This window comes from Enhydra lutris, unplaced genomic scaffold (assembly GCF_002288905.1).
Source record: "Enhydra lutris kenyoni isolate GAN:26980312 unplaced genomic scaffold, ASM228890v2 scaffoldscaffold13, whole genome shotgun sequence".
NCBI classification, from domain to species: domain Eukaryota; kingdom Metazoa; phylum Chordata; class Mammalia; order Carnivora; family Mustelidae; genus Enhydra; species Enhydra lutris.
In genome coordinates, this window is record NW_019154097.1 from 46103416 (window position 1) to 46121694 (window position 18279).

Consider the following 18279-nt stretch of genomic DNA (forward strand, 5'->3'; position numbering starts at 1 on the left):
AGGGGGGGGGGTTGGCCCACCGCTTCCGCGTCCGCCCGGCGTCCGCCGGGTACTAGGGGCGGGGTCTGCGCGATGGCGTCACGGGGGCGGGGCCTCCGGCGCGGGAAGAGGCGGCGGGAGAATGGAGGTGGAGGAGAGCGGCGGTGGCGCGGGCGAGCGGGGAGCCCAGGACCCTGTCCCCGCCCCCAGCAAGGGCCCGGGCAGCGCCGGCCACTACGAGCTGCCGTGGTGAGGGCCCAGACCGTGAACGATGGGTGCTCTGGACTGGTGGGTGGGCGAGTTGGCGGGCCGTGGCCCCTGGGGACCCTCGGGGAGGGAGCTCGTTCTAAGGGGCCCTTAGCGGAGCAGGAGGCCCCGGGGGGGGGGGCATCGAGTAGATTCGAATTTGGAGAGGGCGAGGGACGAGCGTCGGTGGCCACGCCTGGGCTCAGGAGTGGCCTGTCTGAACTCTGGAAGCGGGGTCTTGGCGGGAGCAGAGCTCATTGTGGTCATAGCTGTCCCCCGGGACCACCACTCAGCGCCTGGAGCTGTGTCTGCGGCTGCTCCGACGGCGGGAAGCGTCCGATCGGTTCCGAACTCGGGGTTGTGTGCGGAAGGCTCATCCGGGGTCGCTGAGAGGAGCTGGTGACCTGGAAGGTGACCCGGAAAGTCACCTGCCGGGGGCACAGGTGTGGTGTGGACGATCCGCTCCGGTTCCACCGCCTCTGCGCGTGGGGATGGTTTGCTCTCCGCCCTCCGTGCGTGCCCACCCCTCCAGCCCACCCCTGTCCTGAGCAGATGCCTAAATGGGGCGCAGTGTAGCATCCCAGAACATCTGTAGCAGCATTGCTCGGTCCCCCAGCCACTAGCCCCTCAAGTCCACTGACAGCCCTAGAAATGCGGCTGGTCCCAGCTGAGATGGTCCCTGAGTGTACAAAACACAGCAGAGTTTCCGGACTTGGTATTAGAAAAATCTCATTCGTAATTGTTATGTTGATTCCGTGTGGAAAATGTTAATCTTTCAAATAGATCAGGTTCAAAAAATTATTTATTTTTTTTTTAAAGATTTTATTTATTTATTTGACATACAGAGATCACAAGTAGGCAGAGAGGCAGGCAGAGAGAGAGGAAGGGAAGCAGGCTACCTGCTGAGCAGAGAGCCCGATGCGGGGCTCGATCCCAGGACCCTGAGATCATGACCTGAGCCGAAGGCAGAGGCTTTACCCACTGAGCCACCCAGGCGCCCCAGGTTCAAAAAATTATTAGTAAAATTAACTTCCACCTTTTTTCTTTTTACTTTTTTTTTTTTTTAAAGATTTTATCTATTTATTTGACACACAGAGATCACAAGTAGGCAGAGGCAGGCAGAGAGAGAGGGGGAAGCAGGCTCCCTGCTGAGCAGAGAGCCCGATGCAGGGCTCAATCCCAGGACCCTGAGATCATGACCCCAGCCGAAGGCAGAGGCTTAACCCACTGAGCCACCCAGGCACCCCTCTTTTTACTTTTTTAAAAAATATTTTTGCTCATTTATTTGAGAGAGCATATGTGCATGTACGGGGTCTGGGGGGCTCGATCTCAGGACCCTGAGATGATGACCTGAGCTGAAGGCAGACGCCTAACCCACTGAACCACCCAGGCGCCCCTCTTTACTTTTTAATGGGGTCGCCAGCAGGTGTAAAATTACATATGTGGCCTGAGTTACATTTTTTATGCGTGACACTACTTTAAATGCTTAGAATATCTCATTATACAAAACACACTCTGCTGTCCTGAGCTTCCATTTGATAGGGAAAAAAGAAAGAACAAACCAGTAGATAATGGAGTATCTTTGATGGTGACAGGTGGTGTGCGGTAAATGACTCTGGTAGTCAGGGAAGGCCTTTGATGAGATGATATTTGAGCAAAGACGGGAGCTCAGGGAGTGAGCCAAGCGGCAACGTGGAGAAAGCTTTCAGGCAGGGGGAGCCCTTGTGGAGGCCCCAAAGGACCAGCATGTTTGCCATGTCCACGGTCTAGCTCAAATTTCCCGACATTCCTAGGTGCTGATTCCACAGCCCCGGGTTTCTGGAACCTGGTTAGCACTGTAGGAGGATCGTCTCAGCTCTCCGTGCTTGCTGGTAGGAAAGGCCTTTACAGCAAGAACCATGTCTCGCTCCTTTCTGTACTGTCCACGTTGCCTCCCCCTAAGATCTCGAGCTCCTTATACAGTGCTCGGCACCTGGGAAGGACTGAGTGTGAACAAGAAATGAATAGCAACAAGCACGCTCTGTCTGCTGGTCTTGGAGGGGAGCTCTTTATTCACCGCAGTGTGAGGCAGACAAGCTTTTTTGCGTGTAGCTGCTTCTGCAGCAGAACTCGGCCCATAGCCAGTGCAAGCTGAGGGTAAATCAGAGAGTGTCCTAAAGGGCAGAGGAAGTGCTGATGGTCAGATTGTTACAAATCGGCTGCCACTTCTGTTCTCCGAGCTAAAGAAAGTCATTTGCTCATAACATGGCTTGCTTATTCATTTGAAGGAGAGAGGTATGGGGACTCCTGGGCGGCCCAGGGGATGGAGCATCCGACTCGTGGTTTCGGCTCAGGTCGTGAATCTCAGGGTCATGGGATCGAGCCCCGACTTGGGTTCTGAGCTCACTGGGGAGTCCGCTGAGTCTGCTTGAAGGGTCTCTCTCTCTCTGCCTATCCCCCTATTCGTGTGTGTGCACGTGCTCTCGCTCTCTCTCTCTCTCTCTAAAACAAATCTTTGAGAGAGAGAAGTATTGATCTGAGTAAGCCACTAGCCCGTCCACTTCCCATAGCCTTGTAGGATCACAGGGCAGACCTGTGGTTACTGTCTAGCCAGCCCTGCTGGGCACCAGGCACCAGTCTGCAGAAACTGACAGGGAAGGGATAGGACGGGAGCTCGGCTGCCCCCGGGTCTGTCGGATCGGATGATGTCAGCGCCTTGTGTGCTGAGCTTCTGTTGTGATGGGCGCCCACGCTGCGGCCCAGCGTCACGGCGCTCCAGACGGCCCGCTCTGGCCCCTCTCCAGCAACAACAGGTGTGTCTCCGTGTCTCAGGTTTAAAGGCTTCGGTGTACAGTTCTTACGCACTTAGCATTTCCATTGGCGCTTGGGTTACCTCTTTAAGTTCAAAACCTGCAGCATTTACTGTGCTTAAATTGCACGTGTATAATTTTCCGACAGAGCCCTCAGGAAGGGCCTTTAGCGCTTTGCTCCTGAGCCCTGACGTGAAAATAGTCACATCTTTACGCATTTTCTTTCTTTTATTTTTTCTTTATGCGTTTTCTTAAAAACAGGGTGGAAAAATACAGGCCAGTAAAGTTGAATGAAATTGTTGGGAATGAAGACACAGTGAGCAGGCTGGAGGTGAGTGGGGTTTTTTTTGTTTTTTTTTTTTTTTTCTCGGAGATGGTCTTAGGTCGTATTATGTGGTTTTGACAAGCTCGAGGAAGGCATTTGGAGGAAGACGGCCAAGGTAGTGAGGGACGGGGCGGGCCACAAATGCAGAAGAATTGAGGGATTGCGAGCTGGTCAGTTTGGAGAAGACCAGAAACCATGGTGGCTACCCTCACGTGTTTGAGGCGCCTGCTTCTCGGAGAGGGGTTCTCTGACCTATGGTTCTAGAGCCGCGATGGCAGACTTTTTCCGTAAAGGCTGACGAGCAGGTATCTTAGGCTTTGCAAACCCTATAATGGCTTTGTCTAGTATTCTTAATTTTTTAAACAATTCTTTGAAATCATAAAATCAGGGGCATCTGGGTGGCTCAGGGGGTTAAGCCTTTGCCTTTGGCTCAGGTCATGATCTCAGGGTCCTGGGATCGAGCCCTGCATCTGGCTCTCTGCTCGGCGGGGAGCCTGCTTCCCCCTTCCTCTCTGTCTGCCTCTCTGCCTACTTGTGATCTCTGTCTGTCAAATAAATAAATAAAATCTTTAAAAAAATAATCATAAAATCATTCTTAGCTAGGGGGCTTATAAAAACAGGCCCTGGGGTGCCTGGGTGGCCCAGTCCATTGAACATCTGACTCTTGATTTCGGCTGGGTCATGATCTCGAGGTCATGGGAAGTCTGCTTCGGATTCTGTCCCTTTCCCTCTGCCCTTCCCGCTGATGTTCCCTCTCTCTATCTCTCTAAAATAAATAAATCTTTTTTTTTTTTAAAGATTTTATCCATTCGTTTGACACAGAGAGAGCGCACAAGCAGGGGGAGTGGCAGGCAGAGAGAGAGGGAGAAGCAGGCTCTCCTCAAAGCAGAGAGCCCAATGCGGGGCTCGATCCCAGCACCCTGGGATCCTGACCTGAGCCGAAGGCAGATGCCCAACCATCTGAGCCATCCAGGTGCCCCTAAAATAAATAAATTAAAAAAAAAAAGATAAACAGGGCTCAGGCTGGATTACCCCCCCTTCCTGCCAACCCCCCTCCACCATAGTTGGCCAGCTCCCGCCTAGAGGGACTAAGTGACAACATAGCCGACTTCAGGATGACAGGAACAGGAGTGAGCAGAAGTGTGCACCATAGGGCAAGCTTTGAAATCTCGCCCTAGAGCTCTTTGGGTGGAATCTAGAAGGCCAGCTACTGTGTGACATCACGGAGATAGTCTCTGCAGGAAAGGGGACTTAGACTCTAACAGCTACCAAGGTATTTATTTATTTTACAAATGAGTTCATTTTACAAATGTTTGTAGGCCAGATACGGTGCACTGTTCGGACCTGCTGATATAATGGTGAACCTAATAGATAGGACCCCTGCTTGTGTGGGCCTTAGTCTCATAGGGGTCAAAGTCCACGGGCCATGTGGCGGGCACTCTGCCGGAGGGGAGGGGGGGTGCTGTGGAAGCACATGGGGTGCAGGGCGTTAACCTGCTCCCAGTATCTTAGTTCTCGTGGAAGAAGGGACAGGGACGGCAAAGCTAAGTAAATGGGAGTTAGCCAGACTTGGGGGGGCAGGAGCAGAGGGAGGCAAGGCAAATGGGAATAGCATGTGCAAAGGCCCAGAGGTGAGAGAGCTTAGCTTCTTGGGGGTGGGCTGATGCCATCTGATTGGAATATGGAGTAGGGCTTTCCAGACATTAATGGGTGGATGAATTGCCTGGGGGCATCTCGTTAAAAATGCAGATCCTGATCCAGGGAGGGGGGCCGGGGTCTGCATTTCTTTTTATTTTTTATTTTTTTAAAGACTTTTTGTTTATATATTTAACAGAGAGGGACACAGCGAGAGAGGGAACACAAGCAGGGGAGTGGGAGAGGGAGAAGCAGGCTTCCCACGGAGCAGGGAGCCCGATGTGGGGCTCGATCCAGGACCCTGGGATCATGACCTGAGCCAAAGGCAGATGCTTAACAACCGAGCCACTGACGTGCCCTGAGAGTGTACATTTCTGACTCGGCCCCGGGGATGCCGATGTTGCCAGTTTGTGGAGCCCACAGAGGAACAGGGGCTTGGAGTGTTTGTATTGGGGTGTGGGAATGAGCTGGTGAGGTGGGCAGGGCCTCCTGAGCCCTATATAAGAGTTGGGGCTCACAGGAGTCATCCCAGGGCTGCGTCAGGTGCAAATGTTTTGATAAATGGGCATTCTAGAAAGTTGGCCACGGTCACAATAGAGAAAATGCATGGGTGTGGCACAGGATTAGCGGACCCGGAGACCAGTTAGTTAATGGTCAGTTAAAAACCATCCAGGCGAGAGATAAATGGGAGAAGGAGACGGCAGTGGGGCTGAAAAGAAGGACGTGGAAACAGGAGAAGGAATGGCCAAGCCTCTGTGATTGAGGCGCTGTGTGCGCGACCAGGAGAGCGTGGGAGGCCCAGTCAAGGACGACCGTGACCTCCAGGTTCCTGGCGTGGCCTAGGTAGGGTTGATGGCACTGAGGGCCCACGTGAGGGGAAGCACGGGTGGCCCCTGGGTACGGGCAGTGGGGAATTCGCTTCGGGATATGCAGAGCTGAGAGTTTCATGGGGCATCCACACGGAGAACTCTGTGGCCGTGTCACCATGCGGGCCCCTGGGGCTGGGGAGGCTTGGCACCACGGGTCTCCAGATTAACCGGTTCAGACACACCTTTGTTCTTCCAGGTCTTTGCAAGAGAAGGAAACGTGCCCAATATTATCATCGCTGTAAGTCCCCCGTCCTGGCCCTGTTAAAGGTCTTGGAGTCTCACTTTCTCCCCAAGAGCTTCAGTGCACAGAGCTTCCTTGTCCCAGGGGCCCACGGTCACCAGAGCCCTTGCCAGTCCCCTTGGCAGAGGGAAGCATTTGCCCCAGTTGGTCGGGGGGTCCTGTGGGTGGGAGGCTGTGTTGATTTGATGTGTGCGGGGTGTGGGGGGTTGTTGGGGAGAAGTTCGAAGGGGAGGTGAGCGCAAATGGCGGGGGACAGGAGCTCGGGAGCGAAGGCAAGCTCGTGCTGTCAGCCTCGAGCCCTTGCGGTCTCCTCCCCAGGGCCCCCCAGGAACCGGCAAGACTACAAGCATCCTGTGTTTGGCACGCGCCCTGCTGGGCCCGGCATTCAAGGATGCTGTTTTGGAGCTCAACGCCTCCAATGACAGGTACACCTGGGAGTTTGGACCGCGTGATGGGTGGCGAGTGTTTGACGTTTGAGCTGTCATAGAAACCGCCTTTTTGCAGGTCTGTGTTGTACTTGGGGTTTGTCTCACCAGCTTTGTGTTTCCCTTTGATCCTTCCCCGTGTACGAGAACGGGCGTCACTTGCCTGTCCACGTAGCATCGTAAGCACTGACTTGCTGGCTTCCTTATTTTATTTTATTTTTTTTAAGATTTTATTTATTTATTTGACAGAGAGAGATCACAAGTAGGCAGAGAGGCAGGCAGAGAGAGAGAGGGGGAAGCAGGCCCCCCACTGAGCAGAGAGCCCGATGTGCGGCTCGATCCCAGGACTCTGGGATGATGACCTGAGCAAAGGCAGAGGCTTTAACCCACTGAGCCACCCAGGCGCCCCTCACACAAGCATCTTTAAAGATGAGCGAATACTGTCACAGGACCTGTTAGCAAAACAGGATGGTCCACGTTCTGGTCAGAAGATATTAGGGAATGAAGTCCTCCCTGTTGAGTGACCGGTCGGCTGAAAATATATTTATTTTTTGTCAGTAGATCTATGTTGTTCACTCCTTGATGCTAAAGTTCAAGGAAATTCACCCACGATTTTGGCATCAGAGGACCCCATGCTCTGAGATGGTGTGACTGTGGTCAGTTTCACAGCCCGAAGTGCTGCCCTTCGCCTCTCTGTGGCCATTTTCTGAGTGGTCTAATAATATGGAATGTTCCCTGTCGTTTGTTTTCCTCTTTTGTGAGTGGAAAATGAAAAAGTTTTGAACTTTCAGCTGCGGTCCGTGAATGCCTTAAAAAACAAAGATGGTGTATTTGAACTTCTTTTGTAGCTTCTAGAGAGTGCGGTGCCCTTAGCAACGCAAAACATTGGAGGATGGGGCGGGCCAGGGGGGCAGTTTTCCCTCCTACCGCAGCATCCCAGGCAAGTGTGACAGTCTTGCGTTTTCCTAAGACTTTAATCTTTTTTGTTGTTGTTTTTAGCGTAGTTGGGAATGATAAGGAATAAGGAAACAGTCACTCGGATGATGACATTGCCATTTTCGTTTCAAAATACAGGAAGAATAAGGTCATAGAGACCTCATGACGTATCTCAGATTATCAAAGGGTCTGGGGAGCTCTCAGGGTAATTGCAAGAGAAAATGCCTCTCTTGCTACCGAAAGGAATAAGTGAATTTGATCTTCGTTTTGTTGGAGGACCTCCAAGAAGGAATAAAAGTAGTGAAACGTTAATCCTGATACACAGAACTGCCCCGAAAACTTACACATTACAGTCGTGTGCGTGGTGGTGTGTTCTGGGGGTTAGAAGCCCCCTGAGGGTACGTGGGTCTCTCTGGGAAGGCGACAGGACAGCGAGGCCTTGTTGTTTCAGGGGTATCGATGTGGTGAGGAACAAAATCAAAATGTTCGCCCAGCAGAAGGTCACGCTTCCCAAAGGGCGGCACAAGATCATCATCTTGGACGAAGCAGACAGGTAGGGACTGCTTTGCCAAGTGCACAGTGACCTCGATTCCTCGTCTCTTATCAGGCTTTAATTAAAGCGGGCGGAGAGCTCTCTCCCCTCTGCACCACCGTGGCAGGCCGGCTTATCACATCTTCCAAAAGCAATTTAACGGGGACCTGACACCTTATCTTCCTTAAGCGACTTAGGAACATTCGACTTAGGAACATTCGTGGAAGACCGTGTCAGTGAATGGGTTCATTCCAGCTTCCTGGGAATTATTTATTTATTTATTTATTTATTTATTTTTAAGATTTTATTTATTTATTTGACAGACAGAGATCACAAGTAGACAGACAGGCAGGCAGAGAGAGAGGAAGGGAAGCAGGCTCCCCGCTGAGCAGAGAGCCCGATGTGGGACTTGATCCCAGGACCCTGAGATCATGACCTGAGCCGAAGGCAGAGGCTTAACCCACTGAGCCACCCAGGCGCCCCCTGGGAATGATTTAAATGATATCTCTGTCTATCATGGTCAGTACACATGACATCAAATTTACCATTTTGACCACTTCAAAGAAAAAAAAAGGATTTTAGTATTAGGGAGGGAGGGAAGGAGGGAGCACGAGTGCGGGGAGGGCAGAGCAAGAGGGAGAAGCAGACCCCCCACTGAGCAGGGACCCCCCCCGCCCCCCACGGAGGCAGGGCTTGATCCCAGGACCCCAGGACCATGACCTGGACTTGAGGGTGCCCAGGCTCTCAGGGCGGGCTTTGTGTCCGGGGGCCTGGTTCCTGGCTGCAAACTGCCCGCTTGTGTTTTTCTTCTCAGCATGACGGATGGAGCCCAGCAAGCCTTGAGGAGGACCATGGAAATCTACTCCAAAACGACTCGCTTTGCTCTCGCCTGTAACGCTTCCGATAAAATCATAGGTGAGGGTCGGCTCTGGGCGTCTTGGCCTCCACCTGGGGTGCTCATGTTGGCTCTTTAGCCGCAGAAGGGGCGTTTTGGGTTGCCTACCACGGGCCGAGCACTGCAGAATCAACTTCTTCATTAGATCTTACATACTTCTATGTGAAGGTCTTCTTAACTCCACATTAGAGAGGAGAAAACTGGAGCTCAGAGAGGTTGAGTAGTTTGGCCAAAGTCACACAGCATGCAGAAGAGCCGGGACTGGAACCCCGGGTCTGTCGGGCTCTGGCACCATCGTGGGCACACGTGACATTTCGCTGGCCTGGGTACAGTATCACGGTCACTGCCTTGCCCCAGACGCTCTCCTGTACTTCCTGTGCACTGGGAGCTTGGCACACACTCAGTCCACACCCGCGGCTTTGTCGTCACCGGGAACTGCCTCCCCTGTGCAAGCTCGCCCGTCAGTCCGCTCTGACCTTGGGCCTGGCCCTCCCTCCCCCGAAGTCTGTCTGCTTCCTCACCCCTTTGCCCCCCGCCCATCTCAGCTTCCTGCCCGGGGCACTTTGTTCCCTTTGCGATGCCCACAGCGGCCTCTGTCCCGCTTTGGTTCTCTCTCCCCATTTCTCCCCCCGTCTTGCGTCACGTCCGCCCCACTGACCTCCAGCCTGTGTGAGCACAGCCCCCGGACTCGCCCTTCTGCACCCAGGCCACGGCTCGCAGCCGCAGCAGCGTGTGGTCGGCCACGCTGCACCGCGAGGTCCCAGTTCCCAGCCGTGGCGGGCCTGCCGTGGCACCAGGAACCCTTCTCGTCCTTCCACCCGTCCAAGATGCTCACAACTTCTTCATTGACCCGTTCAGCCATCGCTCGGCCCACACTGACGCTTGTTCTACATGGCGCGGGGGGCGAACATGGGCCGCTGAGTGAGAACGTTCTTGATCTTCAAGATCACCAGTGTAGTGACTGACGCACGTGTGAGGGCGGGAGTGGTATCCTGCCTAGAGACCCCGCCCCAGGTGCCTTGCGCACGGGGCTGCGCATGCACGCGTACGTTCGGTGATTGACACCGTGGTCGTGGGCAGAGCGTGCCGGCCCTCCCCGGTCAGTTTGTCTGACCCGCGCAGCATCCCGGCCTTCTTTTTTTTTTTTTTTTTTTTAATTTCTAAAGAGCTGCAACAGCCATGTAAGTGAAATCACCAAAAAATATTTCTTAGTGTTAGAGGAAATAGCTCAAGATCAAATCGCCACAGTTGATTTTTATTTTCTTTTTTGAAAGATTTTATTTTTGACTCATCTCCACACCCGGTGGGGCTCAAAGTCACAACCCTGAGATCGAGGGCCATAGGCCCGACTGACCGAGCCAGCCTGGTGCCCTGCCCCAGAGGTGATTTTTACACTCTTTGTCATGGACCCTTAGTGGGGATCCTGGACTCATGCCAGCGACAAGAGAGACACCCGCGCTCTGAGGGAGTCCATGCCGCCTTATTCTGACACGGATTTAAATTCTGGGGGCCCTGGAGCGCCTGGCTGGCTCGGTTGGAGGAGCAGGTGACTCGTGATCTCGGCGTTGTGAGTTCGAGTCCCGCACTGGGGGTGGGGACTACTTAAAAATAATAATAATAAATTCTGCGAACTCAGCTTTCAGTGTTGCGCACGAGAGAAATCTAAGGGAAACTTTTAGTGTAGCTGGAATGTTAATTGCTTTTAATTATGAACCTCTTATCGATGCTGATAAGCCAAATACATAATTAAGATTCTGTGGTGGAGTTTCCTGATTTTGGATACACTGAAATGGACTGACTCGTAGGACTCCCACGTTTCCTTAATGCACATAAATTTACAGGAGTGCATTCCTTGGAAGTGTGTGTGTGCACGGGGGATGGGACACAGGCCAGATGGGGGCCTGGAGACTATGGAGAAGCTGTTGTCCCAGTCTAAAGCGAGGGGCAGGGGCAGCGTCCAGAATCCCGGACCCACCTCTCTAGTGGCTGTCTGTCCTGCCTGTGGTCAGAGTCTCCTGGGGAGCCTTAGAGAAACCACGCCCATGTCCCTGCTCACCCTGGACAGGCGGGTGGGGACACCAAGCTCACACTCACACAGTGACCAGAAACCCCACACTGATTCACCCGCCCACGGTGGCTCCTGGGTGTCTTGATCCCAGAGGGTCTTTTCCCCTTCTAGAAGCCGAGGCTAGCCAAGGCCATCCAAGGCCATCCGGGGCAGTGCAGGGGAGGCTCGCTGGTTGATGCTTTGAGCCAGCGGAGAGCCGTGGCCGGGGAGGGAGCGTTGGTGCCACTGTGGCTGGTGCGTATCCCGAGCAGGGGCTTCCTAGCACGAGGGGGGTGTCCAGGCAGGGGTCCTGGGGCTGTCGGGGATGCGCCAGCCTCTGCGGTGAGCCTGACCCTCCTGTCCTGGTCAGAGCCCATCCAGTCCCGCTGCGCCGTCCTCCGCTACACGAAGCTGAGCGACGCCCAGGTCCTCGCCCGGCTTCTGGCGGTGCTGGAGCAGGAGAAGGTCCCCTACACCGACGACGGCCTGGAAGCTGTCATCTTCACGGCGCAGGGAGACATGAGGCAGGTGCGTGCCGTTGAGGCCCCTCGGCCACCTACCTCCGGGGCTGCGTGTGCCTTGTTCTGGGGGGGCCGTTGTGCAGAGACATGGACCCCGCTCACTGGGGCAGACCTGGGAGGAGGGTGCTCTGGTCGGACCCCGGTGTTGGGGGGGGGTGGCGATGGTCAGGACTGAAAATCGCCTTCCACGTGTGCTTGTGTCTTCCACAGGCGCTGAACAACGTGCAGTCGACCTTCTCAGGATTCGGCTTTATTAACAGCGAGAATGTGTTCAAGGTACTGGAGCCCGTGGGGCCCCTGGGGGTTCTGCAGAGCTGGTTGGCAGCGGCAAGTGGGTGCCCTGGGGCGGTGCTGGGGCCCCTCCGTGCACCCTGCCGATCGGAGGGTCTCGGGAGTGCCCCGCATGTGGGGAAGTGGAAGTGCTGGTGCACCCCAAGGGGCCTCACGCCGCCCCACGCCCAGGGGTTCTCAGATCTGGGAGCAGAGTGAGGGCAGAGGACACAGGCTCCCCGCTGCCCCAGGGATTGTCCCACTGCTGGAAGGCGGGAGGGGCCACCGAGCCCTGCTGCCCGCCTCCCACGCTTACCAAGCTGAAGGACAGAGACTCCCACTCTCTGGCTGGCCAAGGTTTTTGTCCTGGGAATGCTTTTGAAAACCACTGACCCATCCTGACAACCTGCCTGTCTTACACTTTCCCCCTTACTTGGGGGTAAAACCCGGGTGGGGCTGTCCATGCGTTCAGACCATGGCTATTCCTAGCAAGTTTGTGGGTAAAGAAAGCTGCTTGGGAAGCCTGGTTCGCCCCTGGTGGTGACTGTGTTTTCAGGGACGCTCTGGGACACTCTAGTCTCCACTCCTTCAGGCTCTGGGCGTCCTGGCGCAGACCTTCAGGGCTCTGGAAAGAAGTTGTAGATAGAGAGCGGGGCGCCAACCCTTGATCTCAGGGTTGTGATTTCGAGCCCAGCGTTGGGCATGGAGACGACTTTAAAAACTTAAAAACATGGGGTTTTTTGTTTTATTTAAATTCAGTTAGCCAACGCAGTGCATGGTTAATTTCAGATGTCTCCTTCAGTGATTCCTCAGCTGCATAAAGAAGAAGTTTTAAATGTGGGTCCCGAGGTGGAGGGTGGGGGAGGGGCCAGCCCCAGGCTCAGGGACACCTGCACCACCGCCCCCAGGCCCGTCTTCACGCTGACATGCTGAGGTGGGGGACCCTGTCCCAGGAAAGCCTGTTTCCATTCCAGGTGGGAGGCTGGTCCCAGTTCTTAAATAGATTATGAGTGGTTCTGGGCTAGTGGTCCTCCGAGGGACCTAAGGTGTGTGTGACTGATCGATGGCTTTTCATGTGACAAGAGGTTCCTGTCCGCCCCGTGTTTACCCCCCTGGTTCTTGGGCTGTCTGTAATGACGGGGTCAGAACTTACTGCCCAGCGAGGAAGGCTGACACCATCCTCCAGTGACTCGCTTGGTCGTGACGGGGCCTTCTGCGGTTCTGTTGGCCAGAGAAGGTGATGGCACACGCTGGTGTGTGTCCGGGCTCCCCGTCAGTCCCCGACCGGCCTTTCTCTCCGGTTTGCTCAGGTCTGCGACGAGCCCCACCCCTTGCTGGTGAAGGAGATGATCCAGCACTGTGTGAACGCCGACATCGACGAGGCCTACAAGGTGGGCGTCCCTCCGCCTTCCCTGACTCGGAAGGTGCAGGGGACTTTGCTCCCACGCGTCACTCCCCTCGGTTCTTAGAGTGAGACGAGGAGTTGGGTGCACCCCACAGGAGGAGGCGGATTCTAGGAGGCTGGATTCCTTGCTCTAAATCACTGTTGACAGGCATTCAACCCACAGTTCGGAGCCCCGTCTTTGTCCTATAATTATATGCTCCACAGGGGAACGTTGTCCCCCCAAGACCTGAGGAGAGACCAGCCCAACTCCTTACATTTCCGTGACGCCGCCCGTGTCGGCCGAGGGAGACTTGGCCCTCCGTCCCCCCGAGGGACAAGGAATGGTGTTCTGGGACCCAGTGGTCCCTGGTCATCCAGGAGAAGCAGGACCCAGGGCTTCTGGCCTCATGTGGAGCCTGGTCCTGTGTGCGGATTCCGGGGGGTATCGTCACAGTTCAGGTGACCCTCAGGTCCCCAAGGGTGGCAGTGGTACAATTTAAGGCCACTGGTCCCATCCTAGCGGGTTTCCCTCCCCCTGCTCCCACCAAACTAGGCCAGAAGTGGGCTGGGTTTAGGGCAGGGCCAGATGTCATTCTAAACCAAGGGGTGAAAAAAAAAATAGAAAATAAAAAAATAAAAAAGTAAAAACCAAAGGGCGAGGTGGGGAGACTGAGGCAGAGACCCAGGCACACAACCCAGAGGCAGCCTTCAGATTTAGGGACCCAGAGCTTCCGTGCCCCCTGCATCCACCCCAAGATGCCACAGCAAAGGCGAGACAAGGGACCCCAGACCCCAGACCCCATCCCACCAGACCCAGTTGACTGAGTGGGCTGAGGGGGGCTGGAACCCCTTGCCTGGACGCCCACAGGGCAGGAGGCCAGGACCCTGCTCCTGTGGAGACCTGGTGGAGGCTCGGCCTGCAGGGGGCGCACTTGAGCCCAGCCCTTAGGGAGCACCAGGCAGGCAGATGCTGCTTCCGCTTCCCCTCTGGTGCTCACTGGGGTGGTTCATGTCACTTTTTAGGACCCATAGATAGAGCCACGACGTGGGTGTCATAGGAGACCATGCAAAGCATTTTTACTTTTTTTTTTTTTTTTTAAAGATTTTATTTATTTGACAGAGAGAGATCACAAGTGGGCAGAGAGGCAGGCAGAGAGAGAGGGGGAAGCAGGCTCCCTGCTGAGCAGAGAACCCTATGCGGGGCTTGATCCCAGGACTCTGGGATCATGACCTGAGCTGAAGGCAGAGGCTTAACCCACTGAGCCACCCAGGTGCCCGCATTTTTACTTTTATTCATGAGAGAGAGACGGAGGGCACGAGAGGGCAGGGGGAGGAGCAGAGGGAGAGCAACAGGCAGACTGCGCTGAGCTCAGAGCCCGCTGTGGGGCTTGATCTCAGAACCCTGAGAACACGATCTGAGCGAAACCAAGAGTCATTTGCTTAACCCGACTGAGCCCCCAGGCGCCCCGACCCTGGAATACTTTTTTTGTTTTTTTAAAGATTTTATCTATTTATTTGACACACAGAGATCACAAGTAGGCAGAGAGGCAGGCAGAGAGAGAGGAGGAAGCAGGCTCCCTGCAGAGCAGAGAGCCCGATGTAGGGCTCGATCCCAGGACCCTGAATTCATGACCTGAGCTGAAGGCAGAGGCTTAACCCACTGAGCCACCCAGGCTCCCCGCACATGTGCCTCTTAATCTCGGGATCCCCCACATTGGGCATGGAGCCCACTGTAAAAAATAAATAATAATAGTAAAAAAATAAAAAATAAAACATTTGCAATAGAATCTCTGCCTGTTGGAAACTCCAGTGACCCCCCAGGCGGGCTGAAGGCCATGGCCCCCCCGGTGGCTCTGCTGGATCCTGGGTCGCCAAGGATGATCTGTCCACTCCCTGCTGTGTGACGGGCCCAAGACTCGTCCCCTCGCTCCCCCCCAGTACCCTTGTCACCCAACGTATCTTCCTCTGTCTAGATTCTCGCTCACCTGTGGCATCTCGGCTACTCGCCGGAAGACATCATTGGCAACATTTTTCGAGTGTGTAAAACCTTCCAGATGGCGGAGTACTTGAAACTGGAGTTCATCAAGGTCAGTGAGAGTCTAGCAGTGGCTCTCCTGGGGAACGGGGCCACGCTGCAGTGGCTTGGTTTGGCTCCCGGGCCTGGCCCTGGGCTCAGTGAGTGTCCCAAGGCCGGGTGGTCCTGGGGCTTGGAGCCGATTTAAGCCTGTTCTGCTGGTCAGCAGTCTAGGGTGCCCTCTGCATCCAAGATTTGTTTGTTGACTCTTAAGGTCGGGTTAATTGAGGTATAATTGACATAAAGTACAACGGAGCCTCTCGGGTACCTTCTGTTGACAGAAGTGTTCGGTCTCGTAAAGGCCACAGCCAAGGTCGGACTGGTTCTATGATTCCCCCACCTCCCAAATACATGTGCCCCTTTGTAGCCAGTCAGCTCCCCAAGCAGCCAGAAACCACCGCTCTGTTTTCTCCCTGGCGGGACAGAATTTTCCAGAATGTCCTATGGAAATGACCATGGAATCAAGTAGAAGGTAGCCTTTTGAGTCTGCTTAGCTTAATGCATTTCGGGTTTGTTCATGGTGTTGTGTCTGTCGGCGGGTCGCTCCTTCTCACTGCCGAGAGGCGAACCACGGTTTGTGTGTTCACTGCTCGAAGGACACCGGTGGGTCCGGGTGTGGGTGACCGACAGTAAGGCCACTGTAAATATTTGCATATGCAAATCAGTGTGAATGTGAACATACGTTTTTCTTTTTCTCAGGCAACTTCCCAGGAGGTGGGATGGCTTATTCTAATGGTCAGAGTGTGTTTAACTTTATAAGAAATTGGGAAACCGATTTCTGAAGCGGCTATAGTTTGTGCATTTCTCCCAGCCATGGGCGAGCGAGCGTTCCAGATGCCCCGCAGCCTAGCCAGCACTGGCGGTGTTCGGTTGATTCTTTTTTTTTTTTAAGATTTTATTTGTTTTATTTTAGAGAGAGTACAGGGGTGGGAGGGGCGGGTTGTAGCGGGAGAGGGAGAGAGAGAGTCTCAGGCAGACCCTGCGCCAAGCACGGAGCCCGACGCAGGGCTCGATCTCATGACCTTGAGACCATGGCTTGAGCCAAAATCAAGAGTCAGACACACAACTGACGGAGCCCCGCAGGCGCCCCTCGTCCTGGCTTTAAGGTGCGTTTCCAGCAGCTAACAGCATGTGCTGATTTGCCCTCCGTTCCCTTTAATGAAGCATCTGTTCAAATCCACCGAGTTCTTAGTTGGGTCATTTTCTTCTTAGTGAGTTTTGAGACCTATTTCTATATCCTGGCTTCAAGTCCTTTATCAGACGTGTGTTTTCTAAGGATTTTAAAATTTTCTTCAAGCCTGGCTTTTTGGTTTTTTTTTTTTTTTCTTAACCGTCCCTGACAGGGAAATACCCACATCCTTTTAGAAAAAAATAAACTGAATTTTAGACAAAACCCATGACAACCTGGAGTTCATTTTCCAGCTGAAATTTGAGTTCGCTGGATCAGTTTTAAGTAAACTACTAGTTCAAATGAAAAAACCTTTTACTCCCTCACTTACCAACCAGCTTGACATGTGCTTTGTTTTTCAGGAAATCGGATACACGCATATGAAGATAGCAGAAGGCGTGAACTCCCTCCTGCAGATGGCAGGGCTCCTGGCCAGGCTGTGTCAGAAGACAATGGCCCCGGTGGCCAGTTAGGGCAAGAGAACTCGTTGCTCAGGATGACGAAGGTCCTGAGAATCCTTATCGGGGAGAGACAGGAGTCAGTGCCTACCCATCTGGAAAGAAGGCTGCCCTCAACCGTGGCCTGCACTCCACGTCCATGGGTGTCTGCAGTCAGCCTCTGACTCACAGACGTGGTGACAGGGTGACAGGGGCCCAGAGAACCTCAGGGCTTGGCACCCGACCTGGGCTCATGTGGCATCTTCGTTAATAAAAACGCTGTATGGTTTTGTCGGCGCTAAGGTGGCGTCGCCAGGCCACAAGGAGAACCGGCATCCCGTCTCTGAGTGTCCCCAGCGTCTGGCAAGTGGAACAGGTGATGGAGAGAGTAGGCTGGTGAAACTAATCTCAGTGCTTCTAGAAGCCTGGAGGACAGTTCTATGGGGTATGGGACGGAGACGGACGTCCCAGAACAGCCTGGGACAGTGAGGCCTTCAGAGAGGACCGGCAGGGGTCACCGGGGACAGTGGTGTGACACCTGCCCACTGGCCTTCTCTGTTCCCCAGTAAATTTTCTATTACCTTGTATGATCGTTTCTCCCCGACGAGGTACAATTTTTTCCCCATTTTTTTTTAAAGATTTTTTTTTTTTAATTTATTCATTTGACAGAGAGAGAGAGAGATCATAAGTAGGCAGAGAGGCCGGCAGAGAGAGGAGGAAGCAGGCTCCCTGCTGAGCAGAGAGCCCAATGTGGAGCTCGATCCCAGGACCCTGAGATCATGACCTGAGCTGAAGGCAGAGGCTTAACCCACCGAGCCACCCAGGCACCCCTTTCCCCGTTTTTTAAATTACAAAAAATACTGGTGTACATAAAAGCAGAAAGAAAAGGGGGCGCCTGGGTGGTTCAGTCAGCTGAGTGTCCGACTCTTGCCTTCGGCTCAGGTCATGATATCAGGGTCCTGGATGGAGCCCCACATCGGGCTCCTTGCTCCGTGGGGAGCCTGCTTCTGCCCTTCCCTCTGCCCCTCCGCCTGCTTATGCTCCCTCACTCTCTCCCTTTCTCTTAAATACATAAAAATTTTTTTTAGGAAAAGGTGGTGGGGAAGAATTAAGGTCCTCAAAAATGGCAAAGTAAGGTTTTAAAAACATTTTAAGATATTTCCCAATCTTACCCTTATCTGGAGGCTCGTGATCACTGTGAGTTTGCAGGGGAGGGCCAGGGCCCAGAGGCACGTGTCTGTGCCGCATACCCCGTAACTGTGGAGGTCGGACTCCTCCCCACCCAGACCCCCCTCCGTAGCCCCACTGTACCCCTTGCGTCTCTGAGTCTGGGAGATCAGGACACTGGGCAGGAAGGAACAAGGGGCCAGCAGCTGTGTTCTGTTTTTCCTTCTCATTTCCTAACTGATGGCATTAACTCTGGAAAGTCAGTGTAGCGCCCTGGAAAGTGTGGCCTCCAGGACCAGGTTCCTGTCCCCAGCTCTCGCTCGCTCTCCTCCTCTCTCT

General features: G+C 54.0%; 1 protein-coding gene across 2 annotated transcripts; it reads left to right on the top strand.

The window, feature by feature from the left end:
* The first annotated feature begins 107 nt into the window (after positions 1 to 107).
* LOC111146236 (replication factor C subunit 2) lies at positions 108 to 17106 on the top strand. 2 transcript variants are annotated; one of them, XM_022501696.1, is made up of 11 exons: positions 108 to 228; positions 3276 to 3345; positions 6040 to 6081; positions 6403 to 6509; positions 7897 to 7998; positions 8792 to 8892; positions 11290 to 11447; positions 11651 to 11716; positions 13021 to 13101; positions 15068 to 15181; positions 16699 to 17106. In XM_022501696.1, the coding sequence occupies exons 1-11, from the start codon at positions 122 to 124 to the stop codon at positions 16807 to 16809; spliced, it is 1059 nt and encodes a 352-aa protein (XP_022357404.1). In that variant the 5' UTR covers positions 108 to 121; the 3' UTR covers positions 16810 to 17106. The 2 variants fall into 2 exon arrangements, with proteins under 2 accessions (XP_022357404.1, XP_022357405.1); XM_022501697.1 differs by lacking the exon at positions 7897 to 7998 and having other exon boundaries at positions 120 to 228.
* Positions 17107 to 18279: the final 1173 nt, after the last annotated feature.